We start from the raw sequence: 18,208 nt of genomic DNA on the forward strand, positions 1-18,208 counted from the left end.
GTAAGCTTTGCTATATGGGTACGTGCGTTGCCTTATTCGCAAAATAATTCAATTACGGCCGTAAAGATGCAACTGAACAGACTACATAACTTTCCGAATGTAATAATTTACAGAACAAAACAGTTGAAATACGTATAAGTGGATGGCAGTGGCTCTGCCATTTGACGTGGTGGACAACAGGTCGTGGAATGAAAATTGTAGATTCCCCTTGTCGATAAATTCATCAATCTGTCTGCTTTATTTACTGTAAAAAGCGCAGTAGACAAATATTTGAATTTTAGTTTCGCCAAGATCTTGGGATTTCTACTAATTTTGTAATCATTTACATTCAAATTTTTGTTAATCACAACCAAAGGTAACCTTCTACTATATGTTATGTCTCCATAAGAACTGTATGCTATTCTACAGTAAATTGTAACTTTTCTAGGTCCTCTCTGTAATAGCTGTAGTCTTCTGCAGCCATCTTCGGCTCAAAGACAGAATTGGAACTCATCATAGCACAATTCTATTCACCATCCAAAATTGATCCATCGTTACACCACTCACGTAAAGGATTTTTGTGCACATGAGTGTCTGAAAAAATCATAACAACTTAACTTTGTTATGATGCCAAAGCATAAAGAAATTGCTGGTAATAAACTTGTTGATAGTTTTGTTAAAGAAGCGAGTAACACTTTTATTAGACTAGAAATATGTTGCGGTATACAAAAAGCAGCATAGCAGAGGAAGCCCGAAAATGAAAAAAAGAATCTTGTAGAAATATAAAAAATAGAAAAAGTGTAGTAACCTTTTGGACAAAATATTCCAGACCACAGGCAAGTAGAAAGATTACTCTTCTTAGAGCTCTACAAAACTGAACTTCAGTAATCCAGATCTTTTCACTAAAAACTTACAAAGTTACAAAAACTTTGAGTTACAGAATACAAAATCAAACTTTTTTGTCTATTGTAACATAATTTTTCAGTGTTTCATATATTTTTTTTTCTACATGTGAACTCGGACATTACTGATGATTCGTTCAACTTTTCTAAATTAAACTCGATCATTTTGTCACTCAATAAACCTATCAGACAAACGGCAAAAGTACCACAAACAAACGATGATTTAAAATAATGTATACTCAAGGGCATCCAATGCATTAATTTGAATATATATAAATAAAAGTCATCACCATTTCACAATTTTAACAACTATTGTATGTTCATTAAAGATAAACAGCATTCTTTAAAATCATAACTTTCAAATTCAATCTGAAATTATATATATATATATATATATATATATATATATATATATATATATATATATATATATATATATATATATATATATATATACTTATTAAAGTTAAGTTTTAAATTAGATATACACTCTATAAATCACAACAGTGCGCGCCGTCGACTTTCCGTTGCCCCGTCGCCAATAATATGCCATTATAAAGTGGTTGTTTAAAGCAATAAGAGCGCAGATTTTTAATTTATTTTTGTAAACAACATGTATGTTTATACGCCACCAGAAAAGGTTCAAATAATAAAATGGTTTGATGGTGGTAATTCTGGACAACAGTGTGTAAATTTATTTTCTGTGTTTTTTGAGGGGGGGGCCAATTCCTTTCGTACATAATATTGTTAAAACTTTTAAAGTTGTTATTGCCTCAAAAATTGCAGAAAATGTCACGCTCAAGAAGTGTCACCAGAAAAAGAATACCGTTTGTGCTACAATCGAGGTAGATGCAACATGTTCAAGTAGAAGCGTTGCTAGAAAGTGAGATGTTAGTAATGTTACTGTAACGAAAGTATGGAAAAAGCACGTTTACAAGAATTTTAAATATTCGAAAACGCAGCAGCTTTATCCAGACGACTACTTTCGAAGAATGGAGTTTTGTGAAACTCTAATAACGAAGGCTAATGATGAACCCAATTTTATTAAAAACATTTTATTTACTGATGAATCTTCTGTTTCGTTAGTAGGGAGACACAATCCTTCTATTGAGAGGTATTGGGTGCCGGAAAACCAGCACAGAAGTGTTGTTTACCGAACTTAACGTCCTCAAAAAGTTAACGTCTGGACTGGCATTTTAGGAGACCACATAATAGGTCCATTTTTTTATTGAGGGCAACTTGAATAGTATAGTATGCCTCGATTTGTTACAGAATCATGTTCTTCGCGCTATTCTCAATCTTCCTGATGTAAATCTGGAGAATGTTTGGTTCAATTAAGACGGCTGTTCAGTTCACAACGCTCAAACAATTAGGAAGTACTTAGGAAAACAGTACTCGAATCGAGTTATTAGTGGAACAGGCGATATTAAGTGGTCTGCGCGATCTCCAGATCTTACACTCATCGACTTCTTTTTTTGGGGACATTTAAAAAGCATCATCTACGATCATCCTGAGGCTGGAGTCAAAAATTTGGATGAATTAAAAAACCGAATAAGAGAAGTCTCCAAGTTTTTATGACACACTGGGATACTGTTTAGCAGTAGAAGGTCAAATATTTGAATAATTTCTGTAGGACATAAAGAATTGTTTCTTCTTTTATTAGGAATTATTTTTTATTTTCAATAAGAGTATATTTTTTGTTTTATCTTTTTAAAGAAATGCTTTTTTATTTTTAATTCAACCACAAAAAATTGTTCACAATATTAAAAACCGATACCGATTCACCGCCTTATAATGGTCAGTGTATTTTTATCGAGTTTATGTTATAAGAAATGTACCGGGTATACGTAAGCAAAACAAATATCGACGGACGTAGATGCATATCCCTTGCGTTGTTATGTGTTACTAAATGGTTTTCGTTTTCTGTCTAGAAGTCTAAGGCTTTATTGTCGGAGGGGATCGGAGAATTACAATTACCTCGTACGAGGCAATGTTGCCGATTTTAGCGCTTTATGTAGTTTGCAATATCTAATCCAAAACTTAACGTACTATATATATATATATATATATATATATATATATATATATATATATATAATAAATACGCAATAAATGAATTTTTTCACCTAATCAAGGTAATATTTTCAATTAATATGTAGAAGAAGAATAGATTTAAATGAAGCAAGATGTCAATTTTTCCTTTATCTATTCTTCTATGCTTGTAAAGGTAATAAAAACTGATTGGTAGAGGGAGTGACGAAGTCAGCAGTTATAAGAGAAGGGAACAATAGAGGCCTAGGATGGAATAATTATAATAAATAGTGGACATATGTGGAAACAATTCGAATTATTAAGAAATGAACGATATTATCAGACATAGAAATATAATAAGTAGAAATCAGAAATTTAACACTAAATTTCTGACAAAATAAGTTGGTACATAAGAAGCAGAGACTGAGTCTACTGATGAATCTACATACAGATCATTAAGAAAATCGAAGAGTCTAGCCGGCCAAATCTTGGCAAACAATGGAATCAAATGTGCTATCAATAGTTTTAAGATTTACAAGTCTTCTGGTGAGGATGGTATGTTTTCAGCCCTGGTAATGCAAGGACATGTATATCCTACTGCCTACCTAGCAAAAATGTTTAAGATTAGTTTCATCTTAGGTTAGATTCCGAAAAATGGCGACAGGTTGGGTCTGTTTCTTTCATAGACATGTATATTAACACAGACCGAGCATACGCGCGTGCTGATGACAAGATCTCTTGTGGTTGTTCGATCTGTCTCTCTCTAGCAGATTGAAACTTCTCACTCTCTGACTCCCCCACCAAAAAGAGACGCTGCTATATTTACTTGATATAAGACAGAGACACAATGAACAACAACAAAAAAAGATGGTGTCGTCACGCTCTGCAGACTGCTCAGTCTATATTAAGTCTACCTACCTATTAGTCTACCTACTTTCTTGTAAAAAATATCAAACACACACATAAGATTATATAATAATACTCTTCAGAAGACTGAACTCATAGCAATCACAATTGTTCTACTGGACATGGCTCATTCGAATATCATCTCTGTAAAATGGGCAAAGTAACATGCAAATTCATCGAAAGTGCAAACGAAACCGCCGATCATATAATTGTTCGTTAAAAATTGTGGAACAAATTTGAGCAAGTGTCTTTTTCAGGTCAAAGTGCGTAAAGGTCCATTAACCCCTTTGAAATCTACAAGCTACAAAATAGTTAGGCGCATATATGAGACAAAGCAATCAACTTGATTGCTAAGTTATCTGCTAAAACCTAAAAATAACATCAATTATGCTTATTTGGGAAATTAACAAACAAAATACGTGGCAACAGAGGTTGAAAACTATTATGGATCAATGTGTATATTGTGCTAATAATCAAATATGTGTATGAACAATACGCGTACCTAGGACAGGAAGAAAAATATATTACACCGATGAAACTTGGCCAATTGGTAATATCAAATAATTAAAATATTAGGAATTCAAAACCAGCGTTTTTGAAAGGATTGTCGCCTGGCTTAAAAACACCTTCCGATTACTAAGTCGCTTAATAAGTACACATATAGTTAGTGATGTTTTTTTTTATGGTGGTCTCAATGTATTTGTATACTGTAAAGCTAAAGATTGTCATTAGGACATGGATTTAAACATTTTTGAAAGTAATTCTCAAAAAGTGATAATAACAGATTCTTCTTCTTCTTCAGTGCCTTATCCGGTCCGGATGTTGGCAATCATCAAGGCTATCATGGTTTTGTTGACTGCTCTGCGAAACAGCTCCGCTGAGGTCATCCCAAACCATTGTCGGAGATTTTTCAACCACGAGATACGACGGCGTCCCGGTCCTCTTCTGCCAAATACTTTACCCTGCATAACAAGTTGAAGATGGACATAATAACAGATGGACAAGGAAAATCCTAGAATGGAGACTAAGGAGGACAACAAGAAGCATGGAAAGACCTCAAAAGAGATGGGTAGATGACATGAGTAGAACAAGAGCAGTGGCAGGCAAACAAGCAAAAAAAGATCAATAATGGCTTGACTATATTTAAAAAATGTAACGAATAGTACCCCAAAAATCTTATCAATATACCTTATCGATAAAATACGTTATCTTTTATCTTATCGATAAAATATGCTTGTATACATACAGAATAAGAAAAAAATTAGCGAAAATGATAAAATTAAGAATATGAGGATACTAGGGGAAATTTAGCGGTGGCAACTATTGGTGATGAAATGAGAGCACGGGTTTGAAAGATGGTTTGGTCGTGTTTAACGTCGAGACGTTAATCACCCAATACGAAGAATTGCTATTTTACACATTCCTGGGAGGAGTAGAAGAGAAATATCACAGAACAGATGGAGGCAGATACTTAGACAGGACATATCGGCAAAAAAAGGGTTGATATTTGTATTAACACCCGACACGAATTTGGTACCGGATTTATTGTAAGCAGCAAGGTCAAACATAGTACAATGAGTGCCTAAAAAAATGACATCAAAATAATAGCAGGAGACTTTAATGCCAAAGTCGGAAGAGAGAATATATTTTCGCCCACCATCGGAAAAGAGAGCCTACACGTAGACTCTAATGATAACGGTCTCAGAATTATAAACTTTGCGATGTCTAAGAACATGGTAATAGCTGGGACACGATTTCCCCATAAAGATATACATAAGGGAACTTACCAAATAGATCATATAATCATCGATGCAAGACACTGCTCTAACTTATTAGATGTTAGGTATTTTAGAGGAGCAAACATAAATAATGATCACTATTTAGTTAAAGCACGATTTAAAGAGGGAATATCTAATTTAAAAAAGGAGATCAGCGTATAAAATCTTCGGCAATGTATTGTTTAAAAGACTTAAACATTTTACAAAGGATATTGTTTATCAATATTAAAGCGGATTTACAGCTGGAAAATGAACTACACATCAAATTCAAGCACATAGACAGATTCTAGAAAAGTCACTAGAATATAACATAGGTACAAACCATATCTTCGTTGACTTCAAAACAACGACTTTTCACAGTGTGAAAAGAACTGCATTATATAATGCAATGCTAGACTTTGGGATCCCACCTAAGTTAGTTAAGTTGTCCCAACTAACAATGCAAAACGTAAGCTCATGCGTTAGAATTGAAGGAGAAAACTCTACGTTCTTTGACATTAGTAATGGTCTAAGACAGGGAGACGCGCTGGTGTTTCTTCTCTTTAATATTGCCTTGGAAAAGGCAATCAGACAATTAAATATTAGAATATATGGAACTATTTTTAATACATCGACGCAAATTCTCGCATTCGCTGACGATATAGTTATAGTGGGCAGAAGTATGAGAGACATGATGCAGTGTTTTAACTGCACCATGTTACAAACAACCATACCTTTGAACAAGTCAAAGAATTCACATATCTTGGATCGCTAGTAAACGCAACAAACACGACAAGCGACGAAATTAAAAGACGCATAGCAATAGCAAACAGAACTGTTCACGGTTTCCAGAAACGTTTAAAAAATAAAAATATAAAACGTGCAGTAAAACTCAATATATACAAGACCTTAACAAGACCAGTTTTGATATATGGGGCTGAAACGTGGACCTTATCTCAAAATGATAAAAGACTTCTTGGTATTTTTGGGAGAAAAATTCTTAGAACGATTTTTGGGGCCGTAAATAAAAATGGGCTATGGCGTCGAAGATACAGCTTTGAACTACACACAACGCAAAAGTCTAGGGATATTTTTATAAATAGACGTATTTTGTTTATCTGTAATCAACTTAAAAAAAATAATACAAAATTTGTAGTTTAAATTGTTGTTTAATATGTCAAAACCCATAAATTGCAAAAACAGAAAATTGGAGCAAAAAAAATATATTAAAAATCACCCATGTTTCACATACCACCATAAAATGTCAAAAATACGAAAAAATATAAACTTAAAATAAAGTATGGCCACCACGTTGGTTTATCACAGCTATACATCTACTGTTCATGCTCCGAATCACATTGTTAATGTCTGCTTGAGGTAGTTGTGTCCATTGTTCTCTCAGAAGCTCTTTTAATTGAAACTCATTGTAGATATTGCCCATATGTGGAGTAATTCTTTGTTGAAGCATGTCCCATACATGCTCAATGGGATTCAAGTCCGGTGATTGTGCTGGCCACGGCAATACATCAATACCCTCGTTATCCAACCACTTTGTTACAATATGCGCAACATGTGGTCGAGCATTATCATGCATAAAGTAAAAATTTTCTCCAACAGCTGCAGCAAACGGGCGCACAACAGGTTCAAGAATAGTGTCCAAATATTGCTGACTTGTGAGAAATCCACGTGGGAAAATGAGGTCAGTTCTTCCGCCAATCATGATTCCGCCCCATACCATTAATGTACCATCTCTATATGCATACACTTCTTGAAGATGTCGTAATCGTTCTCCATCTCCGGGTCGTCTCCAAACTCTTGTCCGACGAGCATCTGGATGAAATCCATATCTAGACTCGTCACTAAACAAAACTGTGGCCCACTCATTGTCAGTCCAATTCTGAAACTCTTGACACCAGGTTAATCTTGCAGCGCGATTTCCTCTTGATAAAGATGGACATCTCAGTGGTCGCCGACTACGAAGATTGGCTTCTTGGAGACGATTCCTCACAGTACTGCTGCTAATTGTTACATTATGTGCAAGCTGTAATTCATTAACCAGCTCGGGTGCTGTGATTGTTGGCTGCCTTCTGGCATTTAAAATTAAATATCGGTCTTGAGCGACGGTTGTAGAGCGACCACGTCCTGGATGTTGCTCAGCTGGACTCCAGTGTCTCTAAACCGACGCCACAAACGACTTACTACGCTTTAGGAGACACCCAACTGGTCAGCAACTTGAGTTTTTCGCATACCAGCTTGAAGGAGGCCCACGGCTCTATTCATCTCGTCCAACGTTAAATGTTGTCGGTGCATGGTAAAAAGGCAATATCTTTAACTCACCTATTAAGCAAGAATGTTTTGGGAATTTTTTTTTGATAAGAAGTGAGTGTCTGTATTAACAATTATAGTACAAGCAAATTTATATGGTCATGAAATTTCTGTCATTGCTATTGTCAAATTATTAAAATATCCTTAGACTTTTGCGTTGTGTGTATATCAGTTATACACCGATCCAGATGTTGTGAAATTCGTAAAAGTGCAGGGACTTAGATGGGATCGACACATTGCTAGGATGTCAGACCAAGAATACATGAAGAGATTAACATTTTCAAAACCAGAGGGGACAAGAAGCAGAGGACGACCACGAATGAGATGGATTGATCACGTGAAAGACGACCTACAGATTCCAAGGGTCGGAAGATGGAGGGAGCAGGCCAAGATCCACAACGGATTGTCGAGCCACTTATGATGATTTGTATGACCCAATTAAGAAACTTACGGAGAAATGTAATTAGGGAAGCCAACTCCGCATATAAAGTCATATAAGGAGAATGACAATGATTATTAATTATATTATCCGATCAATTTTGAAAGTATTCACAGTAATCAAAATTAATGGTATTCACTTAGTACGTATTTTTTCAACAATATATTGAAAATATTACCAACTGAAAATTGTATTCATGCTAAAAACATCTACATCTGTGATTCATTATCATTTTAAATTCATCTATAGAAATATCAAAGTTTACTAATAAACTAAAAATTTCATATCCAAAAATATCGTGCGATACACTGAATCTTTTACTTACTTGGCCCGTCAATTCCTAAAAAATTGCGCTTTATTAGAATAAACAGTATATCCGATAACAAATTGGGGTGAATATTTGTACAAACACTCTGTTGAGAATTATTATATATTTACAATTATCTAAACAATAACTGCCTTAATGGGAGATAACATAAATGTGTAAAGAAGGGGGTTATAAATTTCATGAGAAAGGAACTAGAAAGACGTGAATTATTTTTAGTATCTCTTATTTAAATAAAATTTAATATTTTAGACAAAAACAGACTACTTACCTCTTTTCGACTGCGCAAGGCACAATCTTCTAAAGTCTCGGCAGCCTCATATTTACCCTGACGTCTGTATAACGCGCCAAGATTTTTAAGAGTTGTTGTTACAGTGGGGGAGTCTACTTTCGCCGCTTTGTGCCATCCGCCGTATTCTCCATACGGTACGTTTTCCTTGTTTTTCGCCTTGTTTTCTTCACGTTCTTCAGCTACTTGCCAAATAGGTTTGTTTTCACCTAAAATTGGATATAAAATTTTCACATTACGAAACAGCGATGTTGTACACCAAACTTACAAAGAAACTTATTATAATATTTTAAAGCAATTAAACAAATGTATCAGTAATTGTGCATTGATTGATGTCAAGAGTATTAGATATTTTAAATGACAACGTCGCCAAAAATCTTATTAATATCGTATCAATCTTAATCAATATTGTATAAGCACATTAGGTTGCAATATTATTAACCTCAAATGGTTGATAAAAATGCAGTAAAAATAGAGTGTAGACTTTAAGAACCGGCATGTTGCAATTACAGTATTTTTCCTGACGTTTTGTAAGGTACTACAAGGCGATGTGGAATGTTGATCATTGTCTTTAATAATGTCTGTCAGAGTCCCATACAAAACGTCAAGAAAAAATACTTTCAGACCATGGCCTAAAAATTCTAAAAACAGTACATTATTAGTAAACATTGAGGTATCTTATATTTCTACATAACCAGTTATCAATTTTATATTCGTATATGCTTTCTTATCCTTATCAATTCATTAGATGTATGTTATATATTAACTAAATCACAACTTTTTTAAAAATAAACCAACAAATTTTTTATTCCTTGACGTTTCGACTTCCCGATCGAATGCCTCTCCGAAATTTAATCAGGAAGAAACGTCTTCCTAATTAAATCTAGATTTCCAGCCTTTAGGAGAATGGTCAAGTCTCTTGCCCTCACTGATCGGTTCTTGCCCGTCATTTGTATAAATATAGAGTCGGCGTCTAATATTTCTTTTTGCTTAGAATAATAATTTTTGCTGAGAATGTCTATTTTGGGAAACAAAAAAAAATGCAAAAAAGTTTGCCACTTCCACCCCACGGCTGTCTTTTAAAACCCCCTCGTAGGGGGGAAAAATGGAAAACATCGATTTACCAAGAATCTCTACACCGTAGAAAAAAATGTTTCAAATAAAACATGTAGTTTAGATAATTTTGAACAAAAATCACTTTTTATGTAGAACGAACAACGATTGAATCGACCAGAGATTTTGAAGGTGAAGTTTGTCAACTCAACGGTAAAAATTCCATATCTTTTGATCAGAGTGTCTTGATCAGAATGCGTTTTAAAGGTGAAGAGTGTAGTTTTCGTATACATTTTTTGTGTTTGGTCACGTAAATAGAGTTGCGCGATTTTTGCCATTTTTTATGATTCTCATGAGATCAATAAAATGCATAACTTTCATTGACCAGTCACTATGGAATTTCCATTGTTAGAACCTAATCTTTAAAGTCTATAGTATAAAACTTCGGTTTTGAGTTTTGGCAACAAATGTGAGGCATTTGAAATATTTCGATTTTTTCCGTTTTTCCCACTACGAGGGGGCGTTTTGTTGGTCAGTGAGGTAGGAGTGGTAAACTTTTTTTTTTAAATAGACATTCTTGGCAAAATTCAGCTTGGCCATATGATATTTAGAGATCAAATCTCTGACGACTGTACTATAATAAAGGCTAATCTCAAAAGATCTATTAAACTTAAATAATCAATAAATTTTTGGGAAACTGAACCCTCTTTATATAATTTACAATATATATATTGATCATCAGGTATGCATCTGAAGTCTCCTTCAAAAATAGTTTGTAATATATAAAACTTAAATAATTAATAAATGTTCGGGAAACTGAAATAAGAAAGCCTCTTTACAAGGCATGATATCGAAAGCACTATATAGGAGCGGGAGCTATGAAACCATCAACTAAATTCATGTTTTTAGGAACCTTTCTTAATATTATTCATAAAACTTTGTAATAAACTACTTGAAAGTTTTTTTTGACTAACTACACAATTATCAATTACAGCTCAAAAACGACTATGTTACCGGATCCCACAATAAAGTATGAAAAGTTAGGACACACCCTAAAAATTATTAATGTAAGTTTTAGTATAAGGTGCCCAAATTCTTTAATAACTGATATTGAACTAAATATTTGCTCCTGTCTCGATGTAACACAGCAGCGGTAAAACGCATTGGTAATCAGGAGCCTGCATGGCTTTTTTAACACATGAGCTCATTGCTTGAGGCACAACGGTTCCCGATAAATAGTAAGTTCGTGCGACTAACAAAGGGGAAAGAGAAGTATATATTCTGTAGTGCATAGCTAAACTGTATGAGAGGATGCTAAAAGGAAGAATCGACACTGTCAGGGATGAGTCGGGAGGTCTCTCACCGAGAAAGTAAGGTATCAGAAAGAACAGGAGCACGATGGATGTAGCGATGTAGGTGTTTCGCCAGTTGCGTGGGATGGCGGCTGACCAGAAATAAGCTATCGATACTTTACTAAACGTTCGGAATGTTTTTAATATTTAACAATAACAAGAAGTAATGAGGACCGTACAAAAGAGAATGTGTCCGAGTTATTTGATGAATTTGATACTGAATTACCCGAAAGAGAGGGAGATCGTGATAGAGGGATGCTAATCGATATACAGAGAGGATATCGCATTCGTGGATGATCTCGCAATGCTAGTGGTAGTACGGAACAGGGAAAACCTTATCATTGTTGCGTACTGCATATGTGATCAAGTCGAAGAATATATAAGAAGCATAGGCTAGATCTGATGGCAGGTATGGTCGAGGGCATAGTCCTCAAGGGGCCACGGAAAAGGAAAGCAATAAAATTATGTGAAGAAGTTTTAAACTTTAAACCAAACAGGGCGAAACTTGTAAGAAAGTGGTAAAAGCAGACAAGCTTTGTGGGATTTTGTCCACTATTATGGGGACCAAAAGCTCTTCCATTCTGTTATGCAATCAATTTGAGGCGCTAGTCTGCAAACCGGTGAAGCACCGATGATGTAGAGTCATCACCAGATGTGTTTCAACGCACGTGCTAGTGAAATAAAGAGACTAAAATAATAAATATAAGAATATACACCGAGAGAACGCTTAAAACAAGAGAGAGGTATTCACAATATAATTTGGATGAGATGGAGAGTATGACCCAGTAAATAGTTACACACCACAGCCTACAAACCCCGAACACACTATTTTACAAAAAACTGGCCATGAAAGCCTACTCTCCTTTACATGAATTTCACAAAAGATGGAAGCTGTTGCTAATTCGACTAATTAGTAAGATGGCGAATGAAAATAGTATCAGAAATCAATAATGCCCCCAAAAATACTGTTCATGTATATAATAAATATTATAATTACTTACATGAGTAGCTAACATGGAGACAACTGGAAAATATTCAGTATAAATAATATCCTTATTTCGTACTTTAGATCTGTGCTTCAATTATAAAGTCATCTCGGTAGATATTCTCGAATTAAACTACTTACCAATTAATGTTCTGACTAGAGTATAATAGACCAGCATTTCTGTGTCTGAACTAAAGAAAGCGTTTGACAGAGTCAGACTCAAATATGTAATCAATCTTCTGTATAATACAGAAGTTCTCCTAAATATTATAAAAATTATCGAAAACATCTACCAAAACGACAACATGGAAGTCAGAATAGATGGACAACTTACAGAACCAATAGAAATAGGCAGCGGAATAAGACAAGGGGATTCATTAAGCCCCATGCTCTTCACTATGATCATGGATGAAATCAGGCGGAACACACATTTGGGAGACTACAGTACGACCGGTTTACAACAGACCGCTTTCATGAAAAAATCAGGTAAAAAACTTGAACGTTCAGAAGCTCAATGGAAAATGTAGTTAAAGACAGTAGTAAAAGGGACTAAATTGACAATCTTTGAAAACATAGAGTAGATAGTGATATCGTATAGATTGCTGTATAATGTTTTAATTCGATATAGCAATATCTTTGATTATTATTAAATCTAACTAAATTATTTACATAGTGGACGTTATCGATATAATATTCCTTGTAAAAATTATAAAATGAACAAATACCTATTTTTTATCATCTCCAAATGGTTGAATGGAAAAAATTAATTTCTAACTTTGTGCCAACTGTTTTTTTGCAAAATTATTTTTATTTATTGTAGTTTCATTTTAATACTTTTTTAAACTTAACAATTTTTGATGTAACTATTCTTTGCGATACAATAAATTGATTTTGAAAGTTTAATTATTCAGTCGTAGCGTGCATAGATTTGATGATTGTATAACATCATTACCCATTCAAATGAACACCACCCACCAGTTAATGATTATGTAGGATATTTACCTTATCAAGTTTATATACCTTACCTGGTGAAACGTCATAAATGAACATTACATGTCATCTAATATGCCATTAAATCAAATTCGCTAGTAGATAAATTCGATTTTAGAACTATGATTTAAGCTTAATTTTTTTAAATAACAAATTCACTGAATTGAAATGACTTAATAATTAAGCTTAAACTGTGGGAAGAAAAAGAAGAATTAAGAAAAAGCAGAAAAACTTCGATATAATGTTTAGCACACCAAACATATAAAATTATAAAATAAAACAATTAAAATCAGTACCTATCAGAGTTAATAAAGTGTAAGAGTAATAAACTATTGTTGCATATATGTTGTTTCCAATTTTTGTGGTTAGGTTCAATACCTTCAGCCACTGGTTGCACATGTTTGAGTTTTAAGAAGGAGAACGATGGAATGTAAAGTTATTACGAGATGTTTTACAGCAATTACTTACACAACATTTGTAATAACTTTTATACTCCGAAACTAACACTTCAACCTTAACGATAGTGGGCTGATGCAGCATTTAAAACAAAAAAGTCTTATAAACATTTTTTTATAAAGTCAACCTTTTTCAAAAAAAAAAAAAAAAATTATTAATTTTAATCCATTAAAGCAAATACAGCCGGCAACGTTGCGTTCCTTGTTATCATTCGTTAATTACAGTAAATCAGCTATCATGAATCTCGATCGTTAAGCATTTTATGTATTGATACTGATAACAGTTATAGAGAAAAAGCATATTTGTTTTTATTAAATATTTAATAATTAAGGTTTGAATACTGTTTTTACTTAAATGAAAAATTATTATTACAATAAATGTTCCAAGTGGTCACCATTTGCACAGATACATGAATTTATTCGAGTAATCCAATTATTCTTAATATTATAAGTATGTAAATTATGTCGGATTATTTCAGCAGCATCAAAAATTCGTTGTCGCAATTGAGCTGCTGTTTTAATTTCATCCTGGTTGTCGTATACTAATGATTTTAGATGTCCCCAAAAATAAAAGTCCATAACAATGCATTCTGGCGTTCTGGGTGGCCACAGATTTCTACCGATCCAACGACGAGGATAAGTGATGTCGAGGAAATTTTTGATATGTCTCGTAAAATGTGCTGGAGCCCCGTCATGAAGAAACCACATTTCAGAGCGTATTTGTAACAGAACGTCTTCAAGAAGTATCGGTAGAACATGCTGCAAAAAATTTAAATAGGTTTCTCCATTCAATCTTCTAGGAAGTTCGTACGATCCAATCAGATTTATACTAAATTGTTTTTGAAAATTTGTTCTACGTATAGCATACAGGTTTTCATCATTCCACACGTGACAATTGTGAAAATTAAACACATCATTTCTCGTAAAACAAGCTTCATCTGCACACAACACTGCACGGAAATTCGGGTTCTCTGGCGATTTAGTTTTGAAACCATCTACAAAATCTTAATCTTCGAGGTAAATCGCCTTGGTGTAAATCTTGCAGTCGTTGGTAATGATAAGGATGTAATAGTTGTTCCGTAAATGTGTTGTGAACAATGTCTTTTGAAATGCCAACCATTCTAGCCACAAGTCGGGTTCTCTAAGATTATTACGGACTATATCCAAAATCACATCTTCTGCATTTAGTCTACGGTTACTTCGTGTTCTATCGCTAGCTGTTTTTAGGTACCACACAACCAGTCTCTAATGACCTTTGGGACACGTTCACAAAACTTCGGGTATTAGGATGTTGTCGTTCGGGATAGCGTTCAACATAAAGTCTAACAGAACTATTACTGTCACAGTGAGATTCACCGTACGTAATTAACATATCGTGATACTCGCGAAACGAAAATATGACAATACGATTTATTCTTGAGCTACGGGTAATTACGACTGTTTACAAATAATGTACCTTCTCTGTATCAACATAAATTAAACTGTGGGGTTGCCAACAGATGACTTTAGAAAAGAATTTATAAGACAGTTTTCTTTTAAATGGTGCATTCTACCCATACCTTTTTGGAGTGCAACGTTGCCGGCTGTATTTGCTTTTCTGTGGACACTAATCAAATGGATTAAAATTAATATATTTTTTTTTGAAAACGGTTGACTTTATAAAAAAATGTTTTTGTAAAAACTTTATAAAAAATGTAAGACTTTTTTGTTTTAAATACTGCACTCAGCCCATACCATTAAGGAACGCATTATTTTCCGGGACACCCTGTATAAAATATAGATCCTACACTTAAAAGTTATATACAAGGGATTGTAACAGTGGAAAAATCATATTTTGCAGTATTGAAGTGTTTTTAAGTTTAAATACAAAAACGTTATAAATGAAAAAACAAAAAAAAAATAAAACATTATATCGAAGTTTTACTATATTAGGTTGACAGAAAAATAAAAAAAGACAAAGATAGTTAAAAATATTTAATCTAGTGATCATTATGTATAAAACACATAAAAACAACACGATTCTTCTTTAACCTTTCGTTATAAAACTTATCACCAGTAAAAAAGGAACTATGTTCATATATTGCTCCCTGTCCCATTCTGCATGCAATAGGTACACTATGCTACACAATAACAGCCTTAATAAGAAAGCTACCAGAAATACTTTCACTTAAGTAAAAAAATATATAGTTTTTGATGGACCTGTTTCGTATCTAAGTTAATATTTCTTCCCCGATTATATATATATATATATATATATATATATATATATATATATATATATATATATATATATATATATATATATATATATATATATAGCGATATATATGAAAAAGCGATAAACGCTTGTAATCAACGCTGATCAAATAGAATACAAAACTAAAATATTTGGGTATGCAGCGGAAGATAGGACAAAGAAGTACTCTTTTTAGTCTATCAAGCTTTCGCAAATATTTATTTGCATCATCAGGGTGCTACAATAAACAAAATTAGTACAAAATACAGAAAAATAATTAATTTGCATCTTACACCAATTGAGGTTAGTTGTCGTGATGTTTATCAAATGAAATGAGCAACTCATTTGACCCCTACAAATGATGGCGAAAACTATCCAAAATTGTTTTTAGAAAACGTTCTTTAACAAACACATATTTAAAATACTTTAAAACACATATACATAAACACTTAAATAAAATTATGTTAAAATAATTACAGAACATGTACTTAGTCACAAAATAAAAATATTTTTATCAGAAACAAAAGAATTGGTTGTGAATTCGTTACTGCCAACTTAAAACGATAGAACGTTAGATCTTAAATGATAACAATGTAAAGGTAATAGTATACCTGATAGACGCTGAACTTCTTAAAAAAGAAAAGGTAAAAAGACTTATTTTAGAAGTAGGAGAGATATTGTATATCTTTCTTGTTTATTGTATTTCTTTTTCTGTATTTTGTACTAATTTTGTTTATTGTACCACCCTGATGATGCAAATAAAGATTTGCGAAAGCTTGGTAGACTAAAAAGAGTACTTCTTTGTCCTATCTTCCGCTGCACACCCAAATATTTGAGTTAATATGAATGAATGAATTTGAAATGAATTTTAAAATGAATTTGAGTTAAGTATTTGAAATATATATATATATATATATATATATATATATATATATATATATATATATATATATATATATATATATATATATATATATATATATATATATATACAAACAACACAGTTTATTAGGGTTGCAGTCAGAAAATTGGCCGGGATGTTAATGAAACACTCTTATGACTTTTCGTCTAGCTTTCGGAATCGTTTTGTTCCTTTTTCAAGACACTATAATTAGAAAAAAGTGTAAATATTTATAAAATATCACAAATCTTCAGTGCAACTTACTAGTCGTTGAGATTATTTACAAAAGCATGAGATAGGAGTTCTCTTGTAATATAGATCTCAGACCCTATAGGGCTGTTAAATAAACTCATTTTCGGTTCTCCGTTTCCTTCGCATTTTTCTGACAACCAAAATTTTCATAACAATGAGGTCCGACAATTGACATTGACACAGAACACATCAGTGATACCATCCAAAATAACTTATGGTTGCCTACCTTACATTCCAGTTTTGACACCGAAGCTAATGAACATCTTCAAAAATGTTAGTGATTTAAAAATTACAACCAAAAATGTGAAAACGATATCGAAGTTGTACACAAAAACAAAAGATCCTTTCACAATACAGGAGTCATCGAATATTGTTTATTCTATACCGTGTAATAATTGCAACAAAATATATATAGGAGAATCATCTCGTAATTTTCACAGTAGGGTGATCTCACATCGTAGCGATATAAAAACCAAAAAAATAAATGCATGTGCATTGACAGAACATGCATTAACGTTGAAACATGAATTTAATTTCGAGGATTCCTGTATTTTGGCAAAGGAAAAGAACCATTCAAAACGTGTTTTCTTGGAAATGTGTTCCATAAAATCAAGTACATCTTGCATCAATAAAAAGTCAGACATAGATAAACTGAGCAACATTTATTGTTACTTACTGGAAAAACATCCAAAATAAAATTAATATCTACCTGTACCCGTACCCACACAAATTATAGTTATATGCATAACATGTTGCATACCATTAAGACAGGTTTAAAAATTAAAATCACCTAAGATGGGCCTCTAGTATTTCTTAAAAAGAAACATGATATTAAATACACCTAATTACTTTTTAATCATAGGATTTTTTCTTTTTGTTCTCTATGTGCCAGAGTTAAAACACACTAGTAAAAGATGACAACAAAATTTTTACTACTTGTACCTAAATTTTAAAGAATTTTAAATGTATTTTGTCCACTATTTTATATTTTATGTGTGTTGTTATTAATGTTGAGTGTCTATGCTTTTGTA

At 33.1% G+C, this 18,208-nt stretch overlaps 1 protein-coding gene across 6 annotated transcripts in view; it reads right to left on the reverse strand.

Moving 5' to 3' along the window:
* Klc (kinesin light chain) overlaps positions 1–18,208 on the reverse strand; it is a 105,297-nt gene that overhangs the window by 22,658 nt on the left and 64,431 nt on the right. For all 6 annotated transcript variants that reach the window (XM_072532847.1, XM_072532848.1, XM_072532844.1 and 3 more), the window contains one exon: positions 8,936–9,162. In XM_072532847.1, coding sequence (XP_072388948.1) covers positions 8,936–9,162 — 227 coding nt within the window. The remainder of the gene's footprint in view (positions 1–8,935; positions 9,163–18,208) is intronic.

Source organism: Diabrotica undecimpunctata, chromosome 5 (genome assembly GCF_040954645.1).
Source record: "Diabrotica undecimpunctata isolate CICGRU chromosome 5, icDiaUnde3, whole genome shotgun sequence".
NCBI classification, from domain to species: domain Eukaryota; kingdom Metazoa; phylum Arthropoda; class Insecta; order Coleoptera; family Chrysomelidae; genus Diabrotica; species Diabrotica undecimpunctata.